General features: G+C 45.0%; 1 protein-coding gene across 2 annotated transcripts in view; it reads left to right on the forward strand.

The window, feature by feature from the left end:
- The first annotated feature begins 313 nt into the window (after nt 1-313).
- The window catches only part of ASB13 (ankyrin repeat and SOCS box containing 13), a 42656-nt gene continuing 28623 nt past the window's right edge, over nt 314-14346 (forward strand). Inside the window, exons 1-2 of one of the 2 annotated variants that reach the window (XM_069765341.1) lie at nt 314-3067; nt 6247-6434. In XM_069765341.1, coding sequence (XP_069621442.1) covers nt 2926-3067; nt 6247-6434 — 330 coding nt within the window. In that variant the 5' untranslated portion in view covers nt 314-2925. Of the gene's footprint in view, nt 3196-6246; nt 6435-14346 lie in introns of both variants that reach the window. The other variant, XM_069765342.1, reaches the window with a different exon arrangement.

Raw genomic sequence — 14346 nt, forward strand, 5'->3', positions numbered from 1 at the left:
AAATCAAACTTTTTTTATTTTGTTAACAACTCAAAAAATTATTTTTTACTGCGCCGGCTTGGGGTAGAGTGATGTAAACGGGGGGTGTGAAGAACTGAGGCCTGGCTAACCGTGGACGACGCAGAGGTGGCAGGAGAAGGGGCAATGAAACTAAAAGGGTCTGGAAGTTCGGGGATGGGGCTTGACACGAGAGGCTTGAGACGCACTGGAAGGGTGAGACAAACCTGACATTACAGACACATTGGTAGGCGAAGGGGAGGAATGCTAAGAGTCCTCTGTTTTTTTTTCTGTGGGTTTTTTTTTGTTTGCCTGGTTGGGGGAGGTCTTGGTGGGCTCATATGGCGTGGGGGCGGGTGACCTTTCAGGGTCCGGCTGCACTGTGTCAGAGTCCATAGTGCTCGTAGATCGTGCAGCCATGCCAGAGTCCATAGTGCTCGTACAGCGTGCAGCCATGCCAGAGTCCATAGTGCTCGTAGAGCATGCAGCCATGCCAGAGTCCATAGTGCTCGTAGAGCGTGCAGCCATGCCAGAGTCCATAGCGCTTGTAGAGCGGAAGGCCATGCCAGGGTCCTGCTGCATCGTGGTGGTGGCGGTACGGAAGGCCATGCCAGGGTCCTGCTGCATCGCAGAGGTGGCGGTATGGAAGGCCATGCCAGGGTCCTGCTGCATCGTGGAGGTGGCGGTACGGAAGGCCATGCCATGGTCCTGCTGCATCGTGGAGGTGGCTGTATAGAAGGCCATGCCAGGGTCCTGCTGCATCGTGGAGGTGGCGGTACGGAAGGCCATGCCAGGGTCCTGCTGCATCGTGGTGGTGGCGGTACGGAAGGCCATGCCAGGGTCCTGCTGCATCGTGGTGGTGGCGGTACGGTGAGAAGTGACCTGCAACTGTCCACACCCTCCCTTTTATCACCTTGATGGTGGGGGGTGGCTTATCAGTGTCTAGACATGGTTTTCTCAATTGAAACGCATGCGTTCAAAAACGCAACCAAACGCACGTGCTTAAAAACGCGTGCGTTTACATAGACAGCAATGCGTTTTTTTGTTGCAAACCTTGCGCAATTGAACGCATGCGTTTCCTGGCGGCAAATAGACACCTCTAGAAATTACTATATGTTGCATTTCCGCGCCAAGCCGCAAACGACGAAACGACGCATGCGTCGTCAAACGCGGCAAAACGCAAACAAAAAACGCATGCGTTTTTAATGTTAAATATAGGATTACACGACACATGCGTTTATATGCGGTACAAACACTGCAGCAAAAAACGCAAATGTGAAACCAGCCTTACATGGTCCGTGTGAAAACACAGACATGTGCACAGCCCCATAGGTTATAATGGGTGTAAATGTGTAAGTGTCTCCAGTGTAAAAAATGACACCATACCGGAAACACAGAAATGTGAAGGGGCCTTGCGTGAAATACGGCCGAGTCTCGCATGGTAACACCTGGCTCTGCCGCCGGCACTTGGGAGCGGAGCATGCAGCTCCATGTATTGCTGTGCGGCCGCACACTCCGCTCTGGAGAGCCGGGTTTAAAACCTGCGAGACTCGGCAAGTGACTATGAGCCCTAAGGGGGATTTATCAGAGGACATAGACTGAGTCACTGAGTGTCCTCTTTTACTCCAGCATGGACTGCATCTGGCTGGAGTGTTAAGAATTTGTCCAGTTTTCAGCGTGGTTATAGCTAACTAAAAAAAATGCAGCAGACTCTAAGAAAAATAAATTAAAGAAATCATACTAACGCGCCTCTTCTCATGTGACCACTGCAGCCAATTACTGGCAGCAACCTTGAGCAACTAACCCAACATGGTGGGTTGCTGTGGTCACATCTGTACAACCAAAACATGCTATAAAAGAATGCTACTCACCCTACCATACCCCCCACACTCCTCCTGCTGTGCAGCTGAAGTTTTTTATTTAGCTTGGACGAAATGTAAATGCTGCAGCCAATCAGGGGCTACTGACAGCCTGCAGTGTTCACATGACAACCCAGTGAGATGTTGATCACAGCAGACCTGCATTGGTCAGGGTCGCCCATACTGGACAACCCCTTTAAAGGGAACCTGTCATCCCCAAAATTGAAGATGAGCTAAGCCCACCGGCATCTGGAACTTATCTACAGCATTCTGTAATGCTGTAGATAAGCCCCCGATGTATCCCGCTGCGATGGGCGTCGTGGTCCGGTCCCTCCCATACAATGATGTCCTCTTCTTGTCTTCACGCTGCGGCTCCTGCGCAGACGTACTTTGTCTGCTCTATTGAGAGCAGAGCAAAGTACTGCAGTGCGCAGGCGCCGGGCCTCTCTGACCTTTCCTGGCTCCTGCGCACTGCAGTACTTTCCTCTGCCCTCAACAGAGCAAAGTACACCTGCGCGTGAAGACAAGAGGCCGTCATCCTATGAAGATGGGAGGACCCGGAGCGAACCGCGACGCCTACCGCTGCGGGAAGCCCCTGGGTGGGTATAATATAACCTCTTTTTCTCATCTTTCAGGTTACATGGGAGGCCCCGCACTGCGACGCCCATCGGATCGGACAGCCCACCCAGGTTCATATAATCTAACCTCTTAGTCTCATCTTTTAGGATACATCCAGAATGCTGTAGATAAGCCCCTGATGCCAGTGGGCTTAGCTTATCTTCGATTTTGGGGGTGACAGGTTCCCTTTAAGGCATTGTCAGGAGCCATAGGAGGGATAGTTGTTAAACTCCATTTTAGTTGCTTCTATACAGACTACAGAGGCCTGCGGAAACATGTAACCCCTAAACCCAGGTGTGAACCCTGCCCCACAAGTCAGCCCAAACACAAAGCGCATTCTCGTTGCCTCGTGACTATAATGCTAAGCAGCCAGCTCTGCAAACTACAAGTCCCAGCATGCTGTGAGAGCTGCAGCCTGTGATGCCATTTCGGGCGGGACTCTCAGACAGCAATGAAACAAAAAGACTGGGCGTCAGGGAGAGCTCCTGGTGGAAGCAGCCAGCAGACGAGTCACGTGGGCGCCGGGGAGGCCTCAGCAGAGGCGGAAAACTACAATTCCCGACATCCTTTGGGCAGTTGTTTTCCTCTAGTCGGTACATACAGGAAGTGTTTCTTTCTAATGAGTAGTGCAATTGCATCTAGGTGGACGTTGTTATGGAAACCGGAGCAGCTCTCTTCACTGCGCCGGCTGCTCTGAGGGGCCCTGTAATCGGAGACATCGGTAGGAGCTCGTATCCTCTCAGTAATTGTGGGCGCAGTGCAGTCGTGATGGAGCGGAGTGCGCATGTGCGGTCTGTGCTAGTAAACATGGGACTGGCTACAGGCTAGGGGCTCAGTGTTTAGTCCCACTCCCTGCAGCAATTAGGCCGACCATAGTCATTTCTACGGGCTTCTCTGCGGGTTCCTGTGGTCTCAGCTTCATTTTGTGGCTGGACAACAAGAGTCACCAACCGCAGATAATAAACCGCAAACATCCGATGTTTGGAGATTTCCAACGCTGCGAACGATCATCCCCCATATGTGATCAGTTTGTATCTTCACACTTTTGTTTTTTCCCATTTTATTTTATTTTTCCTGTCGCAATACTCATAGGCTTTGGTTTTGCGGGACGAATTTCAGTTCTGAGTGACACCATTCATTTTACCACATAAAGTAAGATGGGGAAAAATTCCAAGTGCGGTAAAATGGGGGAAACCACCCCCCACTATTCCGCCAGAGATTTTTGTGCTTCGCTTTTAGGCTGCCGTCACACTAGCAGTATTCGGTCAGTATTTTACCTCAGTATCTGTAAGCCAAAACCAGGAGTGGGTGATAAATACAGAAGTGGAGCATATGTTTCTATTATACTTTTCCTCTATTTGTTCCACTCCTGGTTTTGGCTTACAAATACTGAGGTAAAATACTGACCAAATACTGCTAGCGTGACGGCCTGACAGTGCTCATTGTGCGTTGTAAAGCGCTGCGGAATATGTTAGCACTATATCAAAATAAAGATTATTATTTGGCAGCAGGATGCCTCAGGAGTGGGGAAACAAAGCGTTTGTGGTGGCTGCAAAAAGTTCAGAACTTTGTAAAAAAAAAATATATAAATGTGATCACATCTCCATTTTCTGAGATCCATAGCTTTATAACTTACCGCTTTATAGAGCAGTGTGGGGGGCCTGCTTGCAAAACTAGTTTTTATAGGTGCCACATTTTGATTGCATTTTTTTGAGAGAAGTGCAGCAAAAAAATTGTTTTTGTATGGTTTTTTTTTTTACATTCATTTTTATTGTGTTTTTGATGCTGCATTTCTTGTCTCTCTTTGGCGCATCAGGTTTTACAGAAAGCTGCTTTCTTATTGACACTTCCCAGTATTTGGCTTTGCCAAAACCTTATTGATCTAGTCATGTTTGGATTGTATCTGTTGATTTTCCTCATGTAATGCAAAGTTATGGGGAAAATCCACACATAAAACACTCTACTCCCAAGATATAATGACTTTGCTGGAACTGTAAGACGCTGCATTTTTGATGATGTGAAAATATGCAGCATCAAAAAACTCACCAAAAATTCATCATGGGCACACAGCCTATCACATGTCCATGTCTCCGGTACATATGGTGACAGTTTTCACACATACCAGAGACACACATGTAGCATATAGACCCATTCATTTGAATGGGTCTATGCACATGTCAGTGTGTTTCCACGGACCGTGTGTCCGTGGCCGAAACACGCTGACATGTCCATTTTTGCCGTCAGCACGGACAGCAAAACGTCCCGCACACAGAGAACACACATTGATGTCCTCCATGTGACACGCAACAGGGAAGAAGCTCTACAGTAAGCGATGTTCCCCGGTGGCTGGTGCTGAAGCTGGCTGTCATCATCCTCCCCTGCTCTGCCAGCGAGCAGAGGAGAATGATGAGCATTATATTTAAGTCCGAACGACAGCAGGTGGGGGCTTTTGGGACTGTTACCCCCATCATCCGACACCTTCTGTTGCTAATAGCAGTGACAGTAGGTGCGCAGGATGGGGGTATTCCACAGCCGCCGGCTGCAATCATTCGGAAATAAATGAATGGAAAACCCGACGTGGGTTCCGCCCTATTTTATTAACCAACCAGACTAAACTCACAGCTGGGGGTTGCAACCCCCAGATGTCAGCTTCTGCAAGGTTGGTTATCAAGAATAGAGGGGTCCCCAAGCTGTTTAATTATTTAAATAAATAATTTAAAAGAACGGCATGGGGTCCCCGCCCATTTTTGACAACCAGCCTTGCTAAAGCTCACAGCTGGGAGGCTGCTGTTCTCAGATTGGTAAGGGACCATTGATAGAGGCCTCCCAGCCTAAAAACAGCAGCCCGCAGCTGCCCAGAAAAGGCGCATCTATTAGATGAGCCTCTTCTGGCACTTTGCCTGGCTCTTCCCACTTGCCCTGTAGCGGTGGCAAGTGGGGTAATATTTGTGGGGTTGATGTCACCTGAAAGGTGACATCAAGCCCACGGCTTAGTAATGAAGAGGCGTCTATAAGACACCTATCCATTACTAATCCTATAGTTGTAATGTTATTTGAAAAATTTTTACAGACTCCTTAATTGTTCTAAATTAAACCATACATACTGCCCTCGATCTCCTGTAATAAAAATAAGATAATAAACCAACAATATACCAATACCTGTCCATCATTGTGTTCCACGTTGTAATCCAAGTCTGGGGGATAAATAGTTTTCAACCAGGACGGTGCCAAGATGCGACCGTCTGAACGCGCAGCATCATTCACCAGTGGTGACATCATCACGGCCTGGCTGAACTGAGGTGACCTCTGAACCATAGAAAAAAAACGGTGATGATGTCACCGATGGTGAGTGATGCTGTCCCTCTCATACCTGAGAAAAACTGATGTCTGAATGAGGCCTAACGGTATATGCACAAATCTTATTCAAGTGCATTCTGCTCCGAAAACCACCTGAACAGTGGTAACTAAACTCTCAAAAGCAGTGCTGTGGAGTCGGTATAAAATGGACCAGCTCCGACTCCTAAAATATATAATACATTGGTTACAGTAGTACAATGCAGTTTGTGCTGTAAATGTTTTAATAACAATTTAGGAAAGTTATGAAATGTCCTATAAATGTTTGTTCTGTTCCTGATCTAAGAATCTCGGCTTTTAGCGAAGGTGAATCTTTGCTGCACTTTATGTTCATGCTCAGTAGTATCCTGTGCTGTGGGGTCAGGGAAATTTCCATCTGAATTTTCATTTGTAATGTTACTGATTTCTTTTTTTATAGGAAACTGGGCGGACAGGACTCCCGTTCACGATGCGTCGAGACAAGGTCAAGCTCTACAGCTGAGACAACTGATCGAAAGTGGAGTCTGTGTGAATCTGGTTACAGTGGACTCCATAACACCACTGCACGAAGCGTGTCTTCAGGGCCACATTCAGTGTGTTAAGCTGCTGCTCGCTGCTGGTGCACAGGTTTGTAACTCTGTGGATTGAATAATTGAGGAGCTGGTTCATCAAAGCAACTACATCACCAGAATTATGGCTTAAATTTCTTTGCAAAGTTGCAAAATTTTGGCTCAACTTCGAGTTTCACTAAAATGTTTTGACTTTTGGCATTTTCATGCTGGTTTCTCTAAACTCTGCCAAAATGGACGGAGCTGGGGCAGGACGATGCTTGATGTGGGAGTGATGCCACAGCTCGTCTAATTCATGACATGCTTTGGTGTTGAGGGGCGGACATACCATTGGTGCAACCTGTGCAGTTCCACTAGCCCAGGAGGTAATGGGGCCCATTTCCCTTCGAAAGCAGGTGGAATTTTACATTATGATGAACTATTGTTTGGCATAAGGTCCACATACTCTTCTTGTACAGAGGCCTTTTTCTGTCTATGTCCACAAGTGGTGGCTTTCGTTACTTAAGAAAGCTCTTTCGTTACTTAAGAAAGCTTACTTCAGTCAGGAACTGGAAAACGATTTCTGTAGTGGGGCACAGAGGTAAATACCACTGGTTAGATGCTCTTGATTCATAAAGATGCATGTGCCTCTTAGGAGCGCCTGACGCCTGACTCCCACATTCCCTCTCGTCAAGACTAGTGAGAAAATTAGGAAGCTGGTCTGTTGTGAATTCTGTTTTCGGGCTCCCTCCTGTGGTCATGAATGGTACTTCGGCTGGTTCTGTCCATGGACTTTCTCTGATGCCTGTGGGTGTTTCTGAGTTTCCTTCCACAGGTGACGAGGCTAATTCGTTAGTGGGCTGCTCTATTTAACTCCACTTAGATCTTTGCCCCATGCCGGCTGTCAATGTTGTAGCATTGGTCTAGTTCGCTCCTGGATCTTCCTGGTTACCTGTTTCCTCCAGCAGAAGCTAAGTTTTGCTTTGCTTTTTTCTTGTTTGCTATTTTTTCTGTCCAGCATGCTTATGTGAATTTTGCCTTGCTTGCTGGAAGCTCTGGGACGCAGAGGGGCGCCTCCGCTCCATTAGTCGGTGCGGTAGGTATTTTTTCCTGCACTCTCTGTGTGGCTTTTGTAGGGTTTTTTGCTGACTGCAAAGTGACCTTTACTATCTTCTGTCTGTTTAGTAAGTCGGGCCTCTCTTTGCTAAATCTATTTCATCTCTGTGTTTGTGATTTCATCTTACTCACAGTCAATATATGTGGGGGGCTGCCTTTTCCTTGGGGGAATTTTCTCTGAGGCAAGATAGGCTTATTTTTCCTATCTCTAGGGCTAGCTAGTTCTGAGGCTGTGACGAGGCGCCTAGGTCATGATAGGAGCGCTCCACGGCTATTTCTAGTGTGCGTGATAGGATTAGGGATTGCGGTCAGCAGAGGTTCCACTTCCCAGAGCTTGTCCTGTATTAATGTGCTATCAGTTCTTTTCTGGTGCTCTAACTACCAGGTCCACTATTTGTCCTAACCACCAGATCATAACACTGGTCATGGGATGTGCTAGGTCTTTAGAAGATTATGGAGTCCCCTGCTTTCAGGATATCTTCACCCCTGGAGGTCCCAGGTGGGAGATATTGTGGTCATGTTTCCTGTCATAGTTATATCTTTCTAAAACGATGAAATATGGCACGGATAGCATCATCCATCTTACCAATATTAATTTGGAGGTGTTAGGCCGGCCTTATGGTGATGTGAGTGAATGCATTATGTTCGTCACTTCAGCACGACGCCGAAAATATATCTCCCATAAATATTAGATCAATGTAAACCCCAGTATTCATCACTGACCACTAGCTCTAGAGTTCCACAGACAAGAAGGAAAGGCTGACAGCACTCACTAAGTTGGACAATCGTTCAAAAGACCAAGGAACCCACTTTGAGGATTAACAGGATAAAGACAAATACACAGCGTCCAGTCCAGGACGATGCATTCCAAGAGTTGGAGTTTATTCCGCCATCATATAGCAACGTTTTGACCTATCATAGGTCTTTATCAAGTGATAAAAACTTGTTAAAGACCTATGGTAGGTCAAAACGTTGTTATACGATGGCTGAATAAACTTCAACTCTTGGAATGCATCACCCTGGAATGGACACTGTGTACAGTTAAGTCCATATATATTTGGACAGAGACAATATTTTTTTAATTTTAGTTATAGACATTACCACAATGAATTTTAAACAAAACAATTCAGATGCAGTTGAAGTTCAGACTTTCAGCTTTCATTTGAGGGTATCCACATTAAAATTGGATGAAGGGTTTAGGAGTTTCAGCTCCTTAACATGTGCCACCCTATTTTTAATGGGACCAAAAGTAATTGGACAGATTAAATAATTTTAACCCCTTTCTGTCATTAGACGTACTATTCCGTCCATGTGGGGTGGGCTTTACTTCCCAAGGATGGAATAGTACGTCATAGGCGTAAATAATGAAAAAAAACAAACAAATATTATTCCCATAAATACATTTCTTAATCTAAATAAAAAAAAACAAAACAATAAAAGTACACATATTTAGTATCGCCGCGTCCGTAACGACCCGACCTATAAAACTGTCCCACTAGTTAACTCATTCAGTAAACACCGTAAGAAAAAAAAAAAAAACGAAACAAAAAACAACGCTTTATTATCATACCGCCGTACAAAAAGTGGAATAACACGCGATCAAAAAGACGGATATAAATAACCATGGTACCGCTGAAAGCGTCATCTTGTCCCGCAAAAAACGAGCCGCCATACAGCAACATCAGCAAAAAAATAAAAAAGTTATAGTCCTCAGAATAAAGCGATGCAAAAATAATTATTTTTTCTATAAAATAGTTTTTATCGTATAAAAGCGCCAAAACATTTAAAAAATGATATAAATGAGGTGTCGCTGTAATCGTACTGACCCGAAGAATAAAACTTCTTTATCAATTTTACCAAACGCGGAACGGTATAAACGCCTCCCCCAAAAGAAATTCATGAATAGCTGGTTTTTGGTAATTCTGCCTCACAAAAATCGATATAAAAAGCGATCAAAAAATGTCACGTGCTCGAAAATGTTACCAATAAAAACGTCAACTCATCCCGCAAAAAACAAGACCTCACATGATGACTCTGTGGACTCAAATATGGAAAAATTATAGCTCTCAAAATGTGGTAACGCAAAAAATATTTTTTGCAATAAAAAGCGTCTTTCAGTGTGTGACGGCTGCCAATCAAAAAAACCCCCCTTCATCACCCCCTTAGTTAGGGAAAAATAAAAAAATTTAAAAAATGTATTTATTTCCATTTTCGGGTTAGGGTTAGGGCTAGAGTTATGGTTGGGGCTAGGGTTAGGGCTAGAGTTAGTGTTAGGGCTAGGGTTAAGGCTACAGTTAGGGTTAAGGCTACAGTTAGGGTTGGGGCTAAAGTTAGGGTTAGGGTTTGGATTACATTTGCGGTTGGGAATAGGGTTGGGATTAGGGTTAGGGGTGTGTCTGGGTTAGAGGTGTGGTTAGGGTTACCGTTGGAATTAGGGTTAGGGGTGTGTCTGGATTAGCGTTTCAGTTATAATTGGTGGGTTTCCACTGCTTAGACACATCAGGGGCTCTCCAAACGCGACATGGCGTCCGATCTCAATTCCAGCCAATTCTGCGTTGAAAAAGTAAAACGGTGCTCCTTCCCTTCCGAGCTCTCCCGTGTGCCCAAACAGGGGTTTACCCCAACATATGGGGTATCAGCGTACTCAGGACAAATTGGACAACAACTTTTGGGGTCCAATTTCTCCTGTTACCCTTGGGAAAATACAAAACTGGGGGCTAAAAAACAATTTTTGTGGGAAAAAAAAAGATTTTTTATTTTCACGGCTCTGCGTTATAAACTAGTGAAACACTTGGGGGCTCAAAGTTCTCACAACACATCTAGATAAGTTTGTGGGGGGGTCTAGTTTCCAATATGGGGTCACTTGTGGGGGGTTTCTACTGTTTAGGTACATTAGGGGCTCTGCAAACGCAATGTGACGCCTGCAGACCATTCCATCTAAGTCTGTATTCCAAATGGCGCTCCTTCCCTTCCGAGCCCTCCCATGCGCCCAAACGGTGGTTTCCCCCCACATATGGGGTATCAGCGCACTCAGGACAAATTGCACAACAACTTTTGGGGTCCAATTTCTCCTGTTACCCTCGGGAAAATACAAAACTAAAATGCATGCTCAATTGGGTTGAGATCAGGTGACTGACTTGGCCATTCAAGAATATTCCACTTCTTTGCTTTAATAAACACCTGGGTTGCTTTGGCTTTATTTTTGGGTCATTGGTCGTCGTTTCATACTACAGATGGACAATCAGTTTGGCTGGATCTGAGCACATAGTATGGCTCTGAATACCTCAGAATTCATTCGCGCTGCTTCTGTCCTGTGTCACATCATCAATAAACACTAGTGACCCAGTGCCACTGGCAGCCATGCATGCCCAAGCCATCACACTGCCTCCGCCGTGTTTTACAGATGATGTGGTATGCTTTGGATCATGAGCTGTACCATGCCTTTGCCATACTTTTCTCTTTCCATCATTCTGGCAGAGGTTAATCTTGGTTTCTTCTGTCCAAAGAATGTTCTTCCTGAACTGTGTTGGCTTTTTTAGATGTTTTTTTTTTTAGCAAAGTCCAGTCTAGCCTTTTTATTCTTGATGCTTATGAGTGGCTTGCACCGTGCAGTGAACCCTCTGTATTTACTTTCATGCAGTCTTCTCTTTATGATGAAAACAAGACCACCAAGGGCCAAATATACAATAAGGTACTACAAAGACTAATCCCCATGTGGATGTCCAAATATAAGTGTACCTCAAGGACACTCCTAATGAATGACTATAAACAAAATAGAACAAAATAGGAGTAAAAAACGTCCAAATTGAAACAAGGTAAATTTATTAATACATAAACAAAAACATAATATAACGGACTGGGATCAGATAGTGACGGCTACCAATGTCCGGACACACAAGAAACATAAATGGGCAAGTACATAAAGTGCTTAGTGCATATTATAAGTAAGGGAATCAGAACATACAGGGCTTAAACCGTATAACACCGCAATAGCGGTGGAACCAAATGTGCGCACAATCAATAGAGCCCCCGTTCCCTCCTCTCAACCTTGCTTACCCATAATGTGACTGAGGCCGGACATGCGCCACGCCAGCACCGACGCGTGTTTCGCTCAGCTTTTTCAAGGTGCGGTAGTGTGCTATAGAATGGGCCACGTATAAATACCTCCTCTTCAGGTGTCCATGATTGCGGAGCATGTGACCGGAAACCCGCGCCGGGTATTGCATCACTTCCGGCAGGGCCAGATGACGACTGCGTGTCAGCTGGACCGCCGCCCACAAAAATGCTGACACGCACGCGTCACCGCCCAGCGCCTTCAGCGATGCCCCGGACCACGCAATCCGGAGACATGCGCACACAGGACTACAAGGTAATAAAGCCGGGTACATATCCCCCGGAAATAAAGTGAATACAGTGCAATAAAGTGCCAATGGATCAGAGAATATACCGATAAATGACATCACAAACATATACAACGGACAATAAGTGCAAAATTATATATAAACAACAATTACAATAACGTAACACTAATGATATTACATAACATAATATCATATAAAATAGTGCACAGTATGTGATTCCCAATCTTGACCAGGTGATAAAATACATTGGAGGCAGAGATGGTTTCAACATTGGCCCAAGGCAGAATTCAATTGCTTCACACATGATGGTATAATAAACTTGATCACTAAAAAACTAAAGAAACAAAGATACAAGAAAAAATAATAAATAAGTAAATAGAAGCAACACAGAAAAAATTATAAAAACACACAAACATTCAAAACGGTAAATCGGGATACATTCTTCACAAAAAAGAACTAAAGCTAATTTGCTCATTGAGACCTGCAGGCGTGACCGTGTCTAATATAGCGATCCACCTGCATTCCCTCTGAGCAAGCACACGCTTCATGTCACCACCCCTAATGCCAGACTGTACTCGGTCAATCCCCCATGCTTGAAAGCCAGCTGAATTGCATTTATGTTTGAGACGAAAATGCTTAGGAATCGTTTTAAGGGAATTGACATCAGCCACATCACGAGCCGCCTCGATGTCCCTCACGTGCTCGCGAATGCGAACACGCAATTCACGTGACGTTAGGCCCACGTATATGAGTCCACACGGACAAACCGCATGGTAGACCACATACGTGGTACTGCAAGTGATGTGGACTCTGATGTCATATTCCCTAAGCCCATCTGATGACTTAAACAGTCTAGCACGCTTGAGATTCCTGCACGCTAAACAGTCTCCGCATGGGAAGAACCCTGTTCTAATTGTGCCCGTCCCAAATGGTCTAGGGGTTCTTGCCACATAGTGGCTTTTAACAAGCATGTCTTTAAGGTTATTACTTTTCCTGGCAGTCATAAGGGGCCGTTGTGGAAGACATCTCCTCAAAATAGGATCGGTAGTAAGAACCGACCAGTGTTTGTTCAGTATTGACCTCATCAGATCCCATTTATGATTATATGTAGAGATAAATCTCAGTTCTCCATCAGTACCATCCCTTCCCATAGTGTCTTTCCTTCTCCTATTCACCAGCAGATCATCCCTCGAAGACCGCTTAGCTCTCATATATCCCCTCTTGATAATACGTTTACTATACCCCCTTTCCACGAATCTCTCCCCAAGGTCCACAACCTGTCTCTCAAAAAGCGTGTCTGTAGTACAAATCCTCCTAGCTCTGAGGAATTGCCCCACGGGAATGGACCTAAGTGTGGAACGCGGATGTGAGGAGGAGGCATGCAAGAGGGCATTCACAGATGTCTCCTTGCGATATAGGTCCGTATGTATAAAACCATCCTCCTGTACCTTAAGGGTAATGTCCAAGAATGAAATTTCCTTATGATGGTAGACATACGTGAGTCGTATGTTGGAGTCGTTGTGGTTTAGCTCCGCCATAAAATTACATAAATCACTAATGGGACCCTGCCATATAAACAGCACATCATCAATGTATCTATACCACCCCACAATTTGGGGGGCGGCATGTGCGCCGGCTGAGAAGATCTCACGTTCCCAGTAACCCAAAAACAAATTAGCATAAGAAGGCGCACATGCCGCCCCCATGGCAGTCCCCTGTTTTTGAAGAAAAAATTTATCTTTAAAAGTAAAAAAATTATGAAGCAGAACAAACTCCAACAACTCCAACACCAACTCACGCATGTCAGGATCCAAATTACTATTCTCCAAGAAGAATCTGGAGGCCCTCAAGCCATCCTCATGACGGATACTGGTATATAATGATTCAACGTCTGCTGTGACAAGTATCATATCCGCGTCCACACATAGGCCATTCAACCGTCTAAGAATATCATTAGTGTCCCTGATGTGAGAGGGCAGCGTCTCAACCTGTGGCTGCAGATAAAAATCTACAAACCGACAGACCGGATCACATAGCCCCCCCACACCAGAAACAATGGGGCGGCCAGGTGGCGAGACAGGATCCTTGTGGACCTTGGGGAGAAGGTAAAACGTGGGAATAGTGGGAGTTTGAACCAACAGTCCACCCAAGACCCTTTTGGAGATAATATTCCTCTCATATGCCATCTCCAGAATAGTTTTTTAGTGATCAAGTTTATTATACCATCATGTGTGAAGCAATTGAATTCTGCCTTGGGCCAATGTTGAAACCATCTCTGCCTCCAATGTATTTTATCACCCGGTCAAGATTGGGAATCACATACTGTGCACTATTTTATATTATAATATGTTATGTAATATCATTAGTGTTACGTTATTGTAATTGTTGTTTATATATAATTTTGCACTTATTGTCCGTTGTATATGTTTGTGATGTCATTTATCGGTATATTCTCTGATCCATTGGCACTTTATTGCACTGTATTCACTTTATTTCCGGGGGATATGTACCCGG

This window comes from Ranitomeya imitator, chromosome 4 (genome assembly GCF_032444005.1).
Source record: "Ranitomeya imitator isolate aRanImi1 chromosome 4, aRanImi1.pri, whole genome shotgun sequence".
Classification (NCBI taxonomy): Eukaryota; Metazoa; Chordata; class Amphibia; order Anura; family Dendrobatidae; genus Ranitomeya; species Ranitomeya imitator.